Source organism: Rattus norvegicus, chromosome 2 (assembly GCF_036323735.1).
Source record: "Rattus norvegicus strain BN/NHsdMcwi chromosome 2, GRCr8, whole genome shotgun sequence".
Taxonomy (NCBI): Eukaryota; Metazoa; Chordata; class Mammalia; order Rodentia; family Muridae; genus Rattus; species Rattus norvegicus.
The window spans coordinates 162685210-162700414 of NC_086020.1; the positions used below are offsets into that span (position 1 = coordinate 162685210).

The window sequence follows — 15205 nt, forward strand, 5'->3', positions numbered from 1 at the left end:
TCTCTTAGGTATTTTTGTTCATCTGTCTCCATTCAGTACACCCCCCGACACACACACACTGTCTTCATTCAGCACGTGCACACACACACACACACACACACACACACTCACACACACATATACTCACATACACGAACTCTCATGCACACATAGATGTACCTACACACACACATACACACACACACACTCACACATGCATACACACACATTCTTAGTATATATCCATTTATTTTTCTGTTTATAACCTTTGCCAACCTCTCTCCACTATTCCAAAATGCCCAAGCAGTATATTCTCTTTAATAAAGTCTTTCTAATTGTTAATGAGTGTCACACATATTTTGATAGAATCATTCTATATTTTAAAAAACTAAGTATTTTAACTTTTTAGTTTTGAGCCTTATAAAGAGAGAAAGGAATCAACTATATATTCATTCAACAACTGCTTGAGATAGAAATAATTTCCCCAAAAGTTATTGTAGTAATGAAATAGTCTTGAAGGATTAGAGACCCTATCTCCAACAGGACAGGTAATGCCATAACCCAGCTAGACCCCTAGGAAACTAAATCCTTTTGGAAGCCTCAGGCACTGCCCAAAAGAGCAATCTTCTAAGTCAAAGTTCATCCTCATTGTATTTAAGTTTGTATTAATACGAAGCAATTCAGAAAAGGTCTTAAGCGTATGCCAGACAATGTCTGGCTAGCTATCATCATATAAACTCCTCTCTAACTTTCAATGTTCATAGGACTAAACTTGTTAGACCCTCAGTGATAGGGCCCCAGGAACCACATTCCTCCTGGATGCAAGCAAAATATCCTATAAGTTTAACTAGTGCTAGTTGCTACGTAACCAGCAATTTCCAGGTGCAGAGTGCTATCAAATCATTCTGAGGCATCATGGATGTAGTACTCAAGCACTCAGTAACTAAAAGATGCTTAGTAACAACTTAAAAGATATCTATTCCACTTTTTCCACACTCAGATTCTTGGATTTTATGATGGAGAAAATGTTCTTGAGAGAATAATTTCTTGCTTTACAATTTTTGAATCAATTAAAAGATAATTATCTTTAAAGGTTATAATCTTACCACATACAGATATTAACTAAAGATATGTTATATAATTTATTTAAATTATTATGAAGAAGCTAGTAATGGATAAATAATTCAGTGGAGAATTCATAAGGTTGACTAATATGTCTATAAGGAATATTAATTACATGAATAATATAATGTGTGTAATAATATGCATAGTATATTGTCCGAGCTCCTCAGCACCAACAGAAAGTCAATTGGAATAGCATTACTTAAAAGATGCAAAGGTGGTCTTGTCCACAGGGCAGACACCAGCTGCCAAAATGTGATGTGCATTTTTATGGACAAGAATATCTGTCTCAGTGTCAGTCTTGCAAAATTTAAAAGGCTATAAAGTTCTTCAGAACAAAGGTCCCCAACCTTAAAGAGTCATGTGGGCTGAAAATATGAATATATGAGATAGTTCTTCATTCAAGACTCTTTGTCAGCATCTTAGCCTATTTCTTTCACAGTTTATTCTGATAAATTGAATCTTTACAGCTTACTCTGTCCTCAGTTCTGCCCTTTTGATTTACGGGGCATTTTTCCCAAGCTCAACTCTTTTGAGATAAGCCTGAAAGAGCTTTACTTTTTGCCTGATTTAATCCCACGGAGAGAGGGGAACACAAGCATTTGTAATGCTGAAAGCTGCAAGTTAAGAACACATGGAAAGAGGTGCTGAATTGCTTGATTTTGAGAGAGAGAGAGAGAGAGAGAGAGAGAGAGAGAGAGAGAGAGAGAGAGAGAAGAGGAACCAAATTTTGCATTGTGAGAAAGTTAAGACTTTCTGCAGATTTAAAAATTCAGTTTACTGAAACAAACAGTGGAGAATTTAAACAAGAAAAATCCATAACTGCATTTGATGTGCATAGCTTGGAAGCCTCTTAAAATGAGACCTCAAGGGAGGGCAGGATGGTAGAAACTTAAACCTTCTTCACAACGGGGCAAGGGTGGGAAATATACTCAGTTTGAAGCAGTAATAAATGACCAGAGACTAGCTTTCCCTTTAAAAGCTGAATGAACCTGAGGAAAAATATTACCTTGTGACAAAGTCCATCCAAATATTTCTCCATCTTCTTTACTGGAGTAGTTAGGGAATTGCAGGGAGGGGTGGACAGGATGCCATGTTCTTGGGCAGACTGAGCTTAAGGTAGATAAGAGTTATCAAACCAAAGCTGCTTCTAGCAGGGGCTAATCTCTAAAGTCCTTTAAAGTAGTCCGCATACAAGGAGCTGCCTTTGTGGGTATTGTTTGCAAGTCTCAACATAGCCAGAAAGAACAGCCATGTCAAAACTTGCCCCTTTGCCTGGAGACTGGCTGGTTTCTTTGAATTAGTACCTTATTCCTATTTCAGAAAAATTAAAACTATAGAAGAGGGAAAAGACACTCCATGTTACAAATTCAAATTTTTCTGAATTACAGTTCTGCTAGGAAACACTATTTTTTTTAACAAATAATGACGTTTTTCTGTCTTGAACAAATTATTCCTTACATTTTTCCATCATCAGTGCTGATGTGATGCATACTTTTCTCTCAGTAAAGCAGTAAAACAGGAGCTGGATTTTTCAACTTATCTCAAGTTTTATCAAGAGAGTGAAGACTAACCAAAATTGGAATATTATTTCAAACACCTTTCCAAATGTTCATCATAAAAATTTTAAAACCTAAAGCAAAATAAAAAAGATGTGCTACTTCATGAACACAAAACCATTCAGGGTAAGAAACATAAAAATCTCCCTCCAACTCCTGTCTTCTCACTTTCTAATAGTTATTTATCTCTAGCTATTTATACCTGACTTTGTTTTTTTCTGAAGAAAGTAACTAGCCATTTTTTTCTCAATGTCCAATCATTTTTAATGAGAAATACTTGTGTTATTAAAACATCAATAAGGTGCATAACTTGAATAGTCTCACCAATTAGGTTAGATACTATGAAAAGTTTTGTTTTTGTTTTTTAATCCTTTTCCTTTATTTTGCACATAATAGGGAGTGTATGTGTTTGTGGTGTGGATGTGCCAGAGTGTGCTTGTGGAGGAGGGAGAACCGCTTTAGAGTTCGTTCTTTCCCTCCACCATGTAAGTTTTGGGGGTTGTCAGGCTTGGCAGCAAACTCTGTTACCTGCTAAGCCATCTCAGAAGCCTGAGAAGTTTTTTTTTCCTTTTTAAAATATATTTTTTTCATGTGTATGCATCTTTGTATATGCACCATGCACATCTGAGTGACATTCAAGGCCATAACAGGGTGTGGCCTGGGTCTGGAGTTCAAAGTAGTTGTGAGGAGCCCTAGATGGGTCCTGGGAATGGAGCTCCTGCCTTCTGAAAGTATAACAAGTGCTCTTAACTCTTTAGCTGTCTTTCAGCCACTCGAGAAGAGTTTTAAAAACCGTCTATTTAATAGTGCTGGCATTTAGCTATATGATTTCCATATGTCAGTCATAAGAATGTTGCTCCCTAATGTGCTTTATGCTGGGTTATAGTCTAATATAGTGTGCCCATGTTCATACACACACACACACACACACACACACACACACACACACACACACACACACAGCACACACCCTATCCTACCACTGGTAATGAGGAGGAGGAATGCAAAGTTAACAATTGTTTATTTAAAGCTGAATTCTTCTACCTTTTCTACCACTACAGCATCTATCAATGTTAGTCCAGGGCCGTAGCCCCTTTGTGGTTTTTGCGTTAGAGCATTTACTTCTGTCTGTTGTAAATAATAAATCTCCAAACAAAGTAAGGTTCCATGTGAAAACCTGGCCTGAGATATTGGTTATTAATGCTAGTGGCCCTGACATTTTGTAGAGTAATGTTATCACAATAGCATTTGGGTGGCCCCTGTGTGATTGCTCAAGGTGGTACAGTTGTCCTGGCTGCTTCTTGTGGCCAGCTGTCACATTATACCAGTGTTGGTGACAGTACCACTTTATCAGGCTGGAAAGGTGGCCTCACATTCAATGAGGAAACACTTTATCAAACAGAATAAAAAATGAAAATAAGTTACTATCCTTGGGCTCAGATTGAATTAACATTTAGTGTTTAGAAACTCGAGCTTCTCTGGCTGTTTCTTCTGCTATACCACTGTGTACCTTCATGTAAAATACCAAACTAATTCAATAAACATTGACTGGCAACTTCCTTCATGTAATGCATTTAATGCTTAGAATGCTCTTCTTTGGTGTCCTCAAAACCCTAAACAAGATACGACATATATTAAATCACCTTTAATTGATGGAAGCAGAGAAGGACATTGTTGAATTTCTAACTAAAAAATCAAGAAGCTATACATGAGGGTGGAGCTTCAGCTCAGAGGTAAGTCATGGTTAGAATTGGATCCTGGGGAACTCTACTAAGGTAATTCCAGAAAGAGCTACCCAAGCCAGCAAAAAGAGAGGTACTTCTAGGATTTAGGTTTCCTAAGGGAGTCTGGTGAAAGGGGCAGGGCGCATGAAGGAGGTCATTGTGTAAAAATTTATATAAGGTCACAGTGCAACAAATTCCATACAAGACTAAATACTTGGGGCATTGTTCTACATGCATGAGAGGGCTTCTGAGGTTTTGTAAAAAACAAGATGATTTGACAAGACAGCTGTCTGGAGACTTCTAGTATGTTAGATTGAGGAGGGTAGTAAATAGAGAATAATGGAGTCATTGCTTTAGTTTGGAGCATGGATCAAAGGACAGTAACTGTGTTTGTGGCCTTTGAGTAGACATAGCAAGAGATGCATGGGATATGGTATAGAAATGTTGAAAACCCATTGGATACGAGGGGAAAGAGTTAAACTAGAACCCAATATTTGTATTATAAGGAAAAACTCCTTGATAGAGTAAGGGACCCTGTCTGAGCCAGATGGCATTCAAAGTGTTCATGCAAGTTAAAGAGTTTTAAAACCCACAGGAGCACTTAGCAGTGCACACTGGGGTGGTGGGCTTGAACATCTTTGAAAATATATTAGTTATTGTGATTAATCGTGAGGCAATAGCATTTTGTAGGATGTTAGGAGAAGTGTGTCCAAAAGAAGAGAGCAAAGCTCGGTGAGACATGGGGAACGAACACACACGCACGCACGCACACACACACACACACACACACACACACACACACACACACACATGTTACATTAGAGAAATGAGACCCTGCCCGAGCCAAAAGCTAAATAACCCAAGAGGTGCGTAGATAATACAGAAAGATGTAACTAGGAGAGCACAGGAAACCTAGCCTGCAAACTGGAAGCTCTAATTCTGAGGCTGGATATCAGAGCTTCTAACATGCAGGTCTTCCTATATGTTTGAGAAGAGTTTCATGGCCTGACCTGCTACCATGGCCTAAGCCACAGACTCCTAATTTCCTAGTATAATTTACTATTCATTGCTGGCTGCTCATGTCCTTACCAGAAACTTCTCCCACAAACATACCTGCTGAATATTACCAGAGTCCTCTGGTTACTGGAAGACATAGTAATAATTTTGTCAATGGCTTTCTAAAGACAGGGAGATTTGCAAAATTCATGGTTGCCAAACACAGACTGAACTATCTGCTGCAGTCCAGGCCATTGCCATCTGAGGTGGCCGGTTATCCTACACAAAGAATATGATTTTCTCTCATCAACGAGACACCTTTTCCTGGTGGGTCAGTTGATTTTGTCCAGACTTTAAGAGGATTGATTTTTCTCTAAATGGTAAGGCCATGTATTCAAGTGTATAGTCTCACAGCATGATTTGTGAAGCCCCTAAGGACAAGAGCCTGTACTGAAATATTTTGATATCTTCATAAACCTATACACTCCTGGTTAAATGAATGAAGAAAATATTATATTAGCTAGGCCAGGAGGAAGGATAAATTCTCATTTTTACAGCCTCTTGTTTAAGAGATGGAAACATGGAAACTTTTATTCTCGTGGTAATGCCCTTGTTATTGTAACTGATATGTTAAAATATGAGTATAACTTTTTTTTCACTTATGTCTTTCATAATTTTGTATCATATGGTTAGCATTTTCATTTGCAGATGTGGACACTAAGGCTGAGAGAATGCATCTTGCTTGTTAGGGCTATTCAATATACAGTAAATGCTGTTTTCCAAGACTTGTATCCTTGTTTAATTCAAAACCAGAAAGCATCTTACATTAATAGTCCAGGCCTTATAAGGTTACTTTAGCCCTAGTTCTGGGTCCTGAACTCCGATGATAGTGGGAAAGTTCATAACTTCTTTTATTACAGTATTTTCATTTATAAAATGGGAGCACTACTTATAAAGGAGCCACAAAATTTAAGCAAGGTGTAATTATCTCATAAGATACTCACTTGAAAATTAAGATATTGTGAGTACATTTTAATAGATGTATTGGTGGATTGGGGGCTGTATTGATAATATAGTTTTGTTTCATATGAATAAAATATATTTGTGTTACCTTCAAATTTGATACTTGTGCTAAGAATAGTTTTTTTAATTAAAGAGCAGCATTATTTACTCAGATAAAACTATCTTATTTTCATACAATGCAGACTTGTAAAACTTTTAAATGATTCCATTGGTTTATTTTCGGAGGTAGATAATGTGCTTTTGGAGGTTAGAGAACAACTTTCACGAGTCAGTTATCTCCACTATATGTCCATGGAATAGAGCTCAGGCCTTCAGATTTGGTGACATGTGTCTTTACCCACTGAACATTCTCGTCACACCATTTGTTAAAATAAACTTTATTTTATTTTATGCAGATGTGTGTAGGTGGGCGGAATGTGTTGCAGCGCTTGCAAAAGCCAGAAGAGGGTGTCACATCTCCTGGAACTAGAGTTAATTAGCATTCCTGAACTGCTTGATAGAAAGATGGGTCTGAGGAAAGAGCAGCAAGCCCCTACCCACTGAGTCATCTCCACAGCCCCCCATAGTGCTTTGGCATCTTCTTAGATCTAACACAATTCAGACCACCAGGCAGGTGATAAAAATGTATTGAAACTAAGTTCCTACTGATCAACTTGGGTCTCAGAACAGACTCAGGAGCTGAGCTGTGACCCTGAACCAGAACATTGTAGATCCTTTAAGCATAACAATCACAAACATCTGTGCCAAGTTACAGTTAAATTTTTCTACCAGTAAGGATTTAGGGATAGGTGACTTCCTTAGGAACATGTCTTTAAGGTACACTTGTCCTGTTCTCCTTCTTATTCAACTGTGAATGGGTGACTTGTCTAGCATTCATGTCTCAACTTGCTAACCAGAGTATCAATTACTCAGATACATCTTTTTCTGCCAAGCAGGATGGCAGTTACCAAGGGAGGTCCTGGGAACTTAAACTTTATTTGATCTCTTTTCAAAATTGAAGTTTCACTCCAAATGACTTCAGTTTGGTTCCTTCTTACAATAGACCACCCCCTCCCCAGAACTCCCAGGGACTGAACCACCAAACAACAAGTTGTGTGGAGAACCCTGGCTCCAGCTGCATATGTAGCAGAGGATGGCATTGTCTGGCATCAATAGGAGGAGAAGCCCTTGATCCTATGAAGGTTCATTTCCCAATGTAGGGGAATGCCAGGGTGTTGAGGTGGGAGTGTATAGGTGGGAGTGAGAGCATCTTCATAGAAACAGGAGAAGGGGATAGGGGGAAGGGGAAGGAGGGGAAAGGGGATAACATTTGAAATGTAAATACATAAAATATCCAATAAAAATTAAATAAAAGTAAAAAAGTCATGGGCCCTAGGTTTAGTTCCTCATAGGGCAGAAATTAAAATGGGATACCAGAGAGTTGAGTATACTGGCTAAGAAGAGAGGCTTTGGGGGTTTGAGATGACTCATCAGAGTAAGATACTTAAGTTGAAGATTGATGACCTGGTGGTGGAAGGAGAGAAACAACCTCCTCAAGTTGTTCTCTTTACAATACTTGCCCCCCTGCTACACACAAGCACACAAAGTAATTGAGTAAACGTTAAAAAGTAAAAACAACATAGACTCTTGAATCTGACTTGGATTTATGATCTACTAAGAATTATAACACCCAGGGAATGAAACAATAGAGAAATCATCAATTCTTTTTACAAGAGAGCCTTGTAATTTTCTTTTCAAATTCACTAAGAGGAAGCTCGAGCTGTTCTCCTGGGGGAGGGGATCCAAGGAAGCAGGAAAGGCCAGCAGCTGTAGATCCCCAGTGCTGGATTCTTTCCTGCTGGATCTGTTTTAGTGATGCCTGAATTACAGAGCATGTCCTGTTACCGCCCCCTTACCTCTCAGAAGCCATAGATAGCATTTAATTACAGCATAGGTTGTGAGAGACCCTGTTGAGTCTGCCTTCCTACAGGAGCCAGACTTTCTTAAACCTTATTACAAAGGTTTCTTTTATTACAAAAGCAGGGAGAAGGAAGTAATGCAGGGGACCTTGGGGCTCTTCAGAAACAATGTAAACATGTATGCAGCTCACAAATGTGAAGGACTTATAGAAAGTGACCACCAGTCCTCTGACACCATGATGACAATACGAGCAGTTAGAGTCTTCTGGATGAAAGCCTGGGGGAAGTGCACACTTCCTCAGTCAAATCCCTGGGCTCACTGTTCCTTGATTAATTGAGACTATCAACTCTAATTAAAATACAATTTTCCAAATGTGTTTGTTCAATATCACTCTGTGCAGTGTTTTAATGGTGGATTTAAAAGATGATCAAGAACAAATAAGTTACTTAATTGTTTGAATAAACTGTTTTGCCTTCCAGCTGCCTACAGTGACTTAGTGGGAGGAGAGAGAGACAGAGAGAGAGAGAGAGAGAGAGAGAGAGAGAGAGAGAGAGAGCGCACAGCAGATCATCACTGTACAAGTTTACAAGTCAGACTGTAGGAGAACTTGAGAAAACTGGCATGCAGTAGGCAGAAATATTATTTGGATAATGCTAGGCTTTGTTTCTAGTCAGGGTTCTCTAAAGGAAAAGAGTCCATGGGATATATGCATATCCATGTATATCTATAGATATATAGATATCTGTATAGACATGTGGCAAGAAGGCTCAGTTGAATTGTGTCTCTTGAACTTACCCATGGGCATGGCTGTCTTCCATATTCTTGATGTCTAATCACTGCAGGAGGGCAGTCCACTGTGCTTGGTACAGCACCTTCACTAGGCACGGCCTGAGGCCTATAAGGAAGACATGTAAGAAGTGCTTGCTGACAGGAGCCTGATAGAGCTGTCTCCAGAGAGGCTCTGCCAGAGCCTGACCAATACAGATGTGGATGCTCCTAGCCAACCATTGGACAGAGCATGGGGAGCCCCAGTGGAGGAGTTAGGGAAGGACTGAAGGAGCTGAAGGGATTTGCAACCCCATACAAAGAACAACAATATTAAAAACCAGTACCCCCAGAATTCCCAGGGACTAAACCACCAACCAAAAATACACATGGAGGAACCTGTGATCTAGCTGTATATGTAGCAGAGGATGGCCTTATCTGGTGTCAATGGGAGGAGAGGCCATTTGTCCTGTGAAGGCTCAGGGCCTCAGTGTAGGGAGTGTTAGGGAGGCGAAGTAGGAATGGGTGGGTGGGTGGGGGAGCACCCTCATAGAAGCAGGGAGAGGGGAAATGGGATAGGGGATTTGCTGAGGGGAAACCGTGAAAAGGGATAAAATAATAATGATAATATAATAATAATAATAATAATAATAATAATAATAATAATAATAGAAGTATATGAAAGGAAATTTTTTTCCACAAATTTTTTTTTTGGCCAGTGTTTTATCATAGCAAAATAAAGCAAACTAGGACAGGGGTTTAACTTGGATTTAGGATAAGTGTTTAGCATGTTTCCCTCAATTACAAGCATGCATACACACACATACACAGAGGAGGGGATGGAAACATATTCTTAAATCCTTAATAGGCCTTTTAAAAAAACAATAAATTAAAATTGAATTGTTTTTAAAAATTCAGCTTATTCTTAAACAAATTTGTGTTACAACTCTACAAAGTACTACTTTTTCCCTTTAATTTATGTGTCAGAAGTACTTAATACATAAATATTAATATAAATATATAATATAAATAAATATAAATAGCAATAAGTAGTTAATACATAGATTATTGTCTTCCAGACTTGAAACCATTCCATCATGGCTTACCTTGGACTGCTCTCTTTAGTGGCCTTGCAAAGTTTGGTGACAGGGGCAGCTTTCCCAGATGAAACCATAGCCGAGTGGTCAGTGAATGTGTATAACCATCTTCGAGCCACTGGGGAAGATGAAAACATCCTCTTCTCTCCACTAAGCATTGCCCTTGCTATGGGGGTGATGGAGCTCGGGGCTCAAGGATCTACTCTGAAAGAAATCCGCCATTCAATGGGATACGAGAGCCTGAAAAGTGGTGAGTTCTTGGCTTTAATTTTCTAGAATTATTTGAATTTAACTGTGAATCCATTCATAATTGCCTTATGCCAGAGAAAATGATATTAACAAGGGATAAAAATTATCTTTTTGCAAGAATATGACTAGAATGCTTAGAATAAAAGAGTTCATTTCTGTCCCCAGCAATACCTGAGTAAATCTAAGGAAGCGTATCTTCTCAAAATCATTATTTAAATAAAACACAATATTTAAATAAATACATGCAAAAAAGAAAAAGTAATTCTATAGCTCCCCATGTAAATTATCATACAAATAAATGAAAAGGTAACTGAGATGCTTGTAGAATATCACATTTGGCTTACAATGATATTCTCATTTTTAAGTCATATTTGAGTTTTTTAAGTATTTTATTATTTTAAAAATTACATATTTTGGGAGAAAAATTCTGAAATGGAGTATGATTTCTGCTTTAATGCTTCTTTCTAGTGTACATGTAAAGTCATTAGAAAGTTAAGAAGAAAGGTACAACATACACAAACTTATGGGACACAATGAAAGCTGTGCTAAGAGGAAAACTCATAGCTCTGAGTGCCTGCAGAAAGAAACAGGAAAGACCATATGTCAGCAGCTTGACAGCACACCTAAAAGCTCTAGAACAAAAAGAAGCAAATACACCCAGGAGTAGAAGGCAGGAAATAATCAAACTCAGAGCTGAAATCAGCCAAGTAGAAACAAAAAGGACCATAGAAAGAATCAACAGAACCAAAAATTGGTTCTTTGAGAAAATCAACAAGATAGATAAACCCTTAGCCAGACTAATGAGAGGACACAGAGAGTGTGTCCAAATTAACAAAATCAGAAATGAAAAGGGAGACATAACTACAGATTCAGAGGAAATTCAAAAAATCATCAGATCTTACTATAAAAGCCTATATTCAACAAAACTTGAAAATCTGCAGGAAATGGACAATTTCCTAGACAGATTCCAGGTGCCAAAGTTAAATCAGGAACAGATAAACCAGTTAAACAACCCCATAACTCCTAAGGAAATAGAAGCAGTCATTAAAGGTCTCCCAACCAAAAAGAGCCCAGGTACAGACGGCAAAGGACACTGTGGTTAGGACAAAACGGCAACCAACAGATTGGGAAAAGATCTTTACCAATCCTACAACAGATAGAGGCCTTATATCCAAAATATACAAAGAACTCAAGAAGTTAGACCGCAGGAAGACAAAAACCCTATTAAAAAATGGGGTTCAGGAAAAAGCTACTGGTCCAAAACATACAGGAAATCCCGGACTCAATGAGAAGATCAAACCTAAAGATAATAGGTATAGAAGAGAGTGAAGACTCCCAGCTCAAAGGACCAGTAAATATCTTCAACAAAATCATAGAAGAAAACTTCCCTAACCTAAAAAAAGAGATACCCATAGGCATACAAGAAGCCTACAGAACTCCAAATAGATTGGACCAGAAAAGAAACACCTCCCGTCACATAATAGTCAAAACACCAAACGCACAAAATAAAGAAAGAATATTAAAAGCAGTAAGGGAAAAAGGTCAAGTAACATATAAAGGCAGACCTATCAGAATCACACCAGACTTCTCGCCAGAAACTATGAAGGCCAGAAGATCCTGGACAGATGTCATACAGACCCTAAGAGAACACAAATGCCAGCCCAGGTTACTGTATCCTGCAAAACTCTCAATTAACATAGATGGAGAAACCAAGATATTCCATGACAAAACCAAATTTACACAATATCTTTCTACAAATCCAGCACTACAAAGGATAATAAATGGTAAAGCCCAACATAAGGAGGCAAGCTATACCCTAGAAGAAGCAAGAAACTAATCGTCTTGGCAACAAAACAAAGAGAATGAAAGCACACAAACATAACCTCACATCCAAATATGAATATAACGGGAAGCAATAATCACTATTCCTTAATATCTCTCAACATCAATGGCCTCAACTCCCCAATAAAAAGACATAGATTAACAAACTGGATATGCAACGAGGACCCTGCATTCTGCTGCCTATAGGAACACACCTCAGAGACAAAGACAGACATTACCTCAGAGTGAAAGGCTGGAAAACAATTTTCCAAGCAAATGGTCAGAAGAAGCAAGCTGGAGTAGCCATTCTAATATCAAATAAAATCAATTTTCAACTAAAAGTCATCAAAAAAGATAAGGAAGGACACTTCGTATTCATCAAAGGAAAAATCCACCAAGATGAACTCTCAATCCTAAATATCTATGCCCCAAATACAAGGGCACCTACATATGTAAAAGAAACCTTACTAAAGCTCAAAACACACATTGCACCTCACACAATAATAGTGGGAGATTTCAACACCCCACTCTCATCAATGGACAGATCATGGAAACAGAAATTAAACAGTGATGTCGACAGACTAAGAGAAGTCATGAACCAAATGGACTTAAAGGATATTTATAGAACATTCTATCCTAAAGCAAAAGGATATACCTTCTTCTCAGCTCCTCATGGTACTTTCTCCAAAATTGACCATATAATTGGTCAAAAAAACGGGCCTCAACAGATACAGAAAGATAGAAATAATCCCATGCGTGCTATCGGACCACCACGGCCTAAAACTGGTCTTCAATAAAAATAAGGAAAGAATGCCCACATATACGTAGATCTCTCCTGAGAGACACAGCAAACAATTGAACTGAGAACGGGACCCCCGTTGAAGGAATCAGAGAAAGGACTGGAAGAGCTTGAAGGGGCTCGAGACCCCCATATGAACAACAATGCCAAGCAACCAGAGCTTCCAGGGACTAAGCCACTACCTAAAGACTATACATGGACTGACCCTGGACTCTGACCCCATAGGTAGCAATGAATATCCTAGTAAGATCACCAGTGGAAGGGGAAGCCCTTGGTCCTGCTAAGACTGAACCCCCAGTGAATGTGATTGTTGGGGGGAGGGCGACAATTGGGGGGGATGGGGAGGGGAACAACCATAAAGAAGGGGAGGGGGAGGGACTAGGGGGATGTTTGCCCGGAAACCAGGAAAGGGAATAACATTCGAAATGTAAATAAGAAATACTCAAGTTATTAAAATAAATAAATAAATAAAAGAATTCTAGATAATTTTAGGTAAAATTTTATTGGTAACACTGCTTACTCCCCTGCCTGCCACCCTGCACACAGAGAAAAAGACCAATTGAGTGCAATTAAGCCAAGTACATTGAAAGAAAAGATCTTAAATTTGTTTCTTCTTTGTAGACTTTATCAAAGTAACAATAAAAGACAAAGCTTATCTCAGGATTTAGGGTCAGCCTCCCTAGCATGTGAGGTGCCAGGCTTGATCTCTGGCTCTGCAAACTAACAGAAAAGAGCAAAGGGCATGGCTTGATAAAGTGGACCAAGTTAATTTGAGCACTTAGAAATAGCATGGGCAGATTCTTGCCATGTCTCTGTGAGGAGCAAACCTGCTGCTTTTCCCTCCTCCCTGTTCTCCACTGTGTGTGTGGTAATGATCTTTCACTGTGTCTGTTCCGTTGATGAACTTGTTTTTGTCATCTTGTAGGTGAAGAATTTTCTTTCCTGAGGGATTTTTCTAGCATGGTCTCTGCTGAAGAAGGCCAATATGTGATGAAAATTGCCAATTCACTCTTTGTGCAAAACGGATTTCATATCAATGAGGAATTCTTGCAAATGATGAAAATGTACTTTAATGCAGAAGTCAATCATGTGGACTTCAGTGAAAATGTGGCGGTGGCCAACTACATCAATAAGTGGGTGGAGAATTATACAAACAGTATGTTCTTTCTTTATCCATTTAGCTCAGGTTAAACCGTCTTTTACTTTGGGATGTCTATGTGTCCTCACTTCTATGAAATAGGTTAAATCTGTGGCCATGCGTAGAACATTAGCTCTGATGATCTCCCATCTGTGCTGTCTGGTTGGTTTGAGAAATAAAAATTAAAGTTTGAAGATGTATTTTGGTTTTACAGCCACAAAATGGAGTAGATAATTTTAAAAATGAACAGTATTCACTCTAAAGAGTGCTCCATTGTAGCCCAAACCAGTACAGAGGAAAGGTAAATTACACATAATTTTCATTTTATTTCTAATTTATGTTATTTCTTTATGATTTATTTCTATTTTTTGTAGGCAACAGTGTATGTGTGCATACTTATGGAGGCCAAAGGAGGGTCTCAGATTCCCCAGACTATGAGTCCGTGGGTGCTGGGAACCAATCCTGGGCCGTGTATAAGAGAAGTAAACGCTCTTAATTGCCAAGACATCTCTCCAGAATTCTAGGTGGTTAAAATTTCAATTAGCTAGGAAGATAATGAAAGTAATAATCTAAAAGTGAGACAAATTTAAAGTAGTTTAATGGAAGAGAAGATGGGAGAAAAGTAGTGTAGGGGAATATTTGGATAATTTGTACAATAAACAGTATATATGAAATAAGAAAACATTAAAGCAAATGAGTTAAAATTAATATTTTAGATAGTTTAGTATTGCTCTTCATTACATGAAATTCTAATGTCAAAATTCTCCAAATAGTTTTATTCTAAAATCTTATGTTAGAACAAAGAAAATCCTGTCAGATACCCTAAATCCTACAATTTACACAGCTTCGAAATATTGCTTAAGAAGAGAGATGGTTGACCAAATGACAAAACATTAAATAAACTTGATCTTACCCTTTTCAAATATGATATTAATTTGTCATGTAAGGAGACATTTTAACATTATTAAGCATTCAAAAGGTAACTAATTTTAATAATTGCATTATTAAAATATGCTAACTTTCAAATTCTTTTG

The 15205-nt window shown here is 38.2% G+C and overlaps 1 protein-coding gene across 3 annotated transcripts in view; it reads left to right on the forward strand.

The window, feature by feature from the left end:
* The window catches only part of Serpini1 (serpin family I member 1), an 86529-nt gene that overhangs the window by 40001 nt on the left and 31323 nt on the right, over positions 1-15205 (forward strand). For 2 of the 3 annotated variants that reach the window (XM_008761076.4, NM_053779.2), the window contains 2 exons: positions 10147-10414; positions 13959-14189. In XM_008761076.4, the coding sequence (XP_008759298.1) occupies positions 10165-10414; positions 13959-14189 (481 nt within the window). In that variant the 5' untranslated portion in view covers positions 10147-10164. Of the gene's footprint in view, positions 1-2607; positions 2787-10146; positions 10415-13958; positions 14190-15205 lie in introns of all 3 variants that reach the window. The other variant, XM_063281153.1, reaches the window with a different exon arrangement.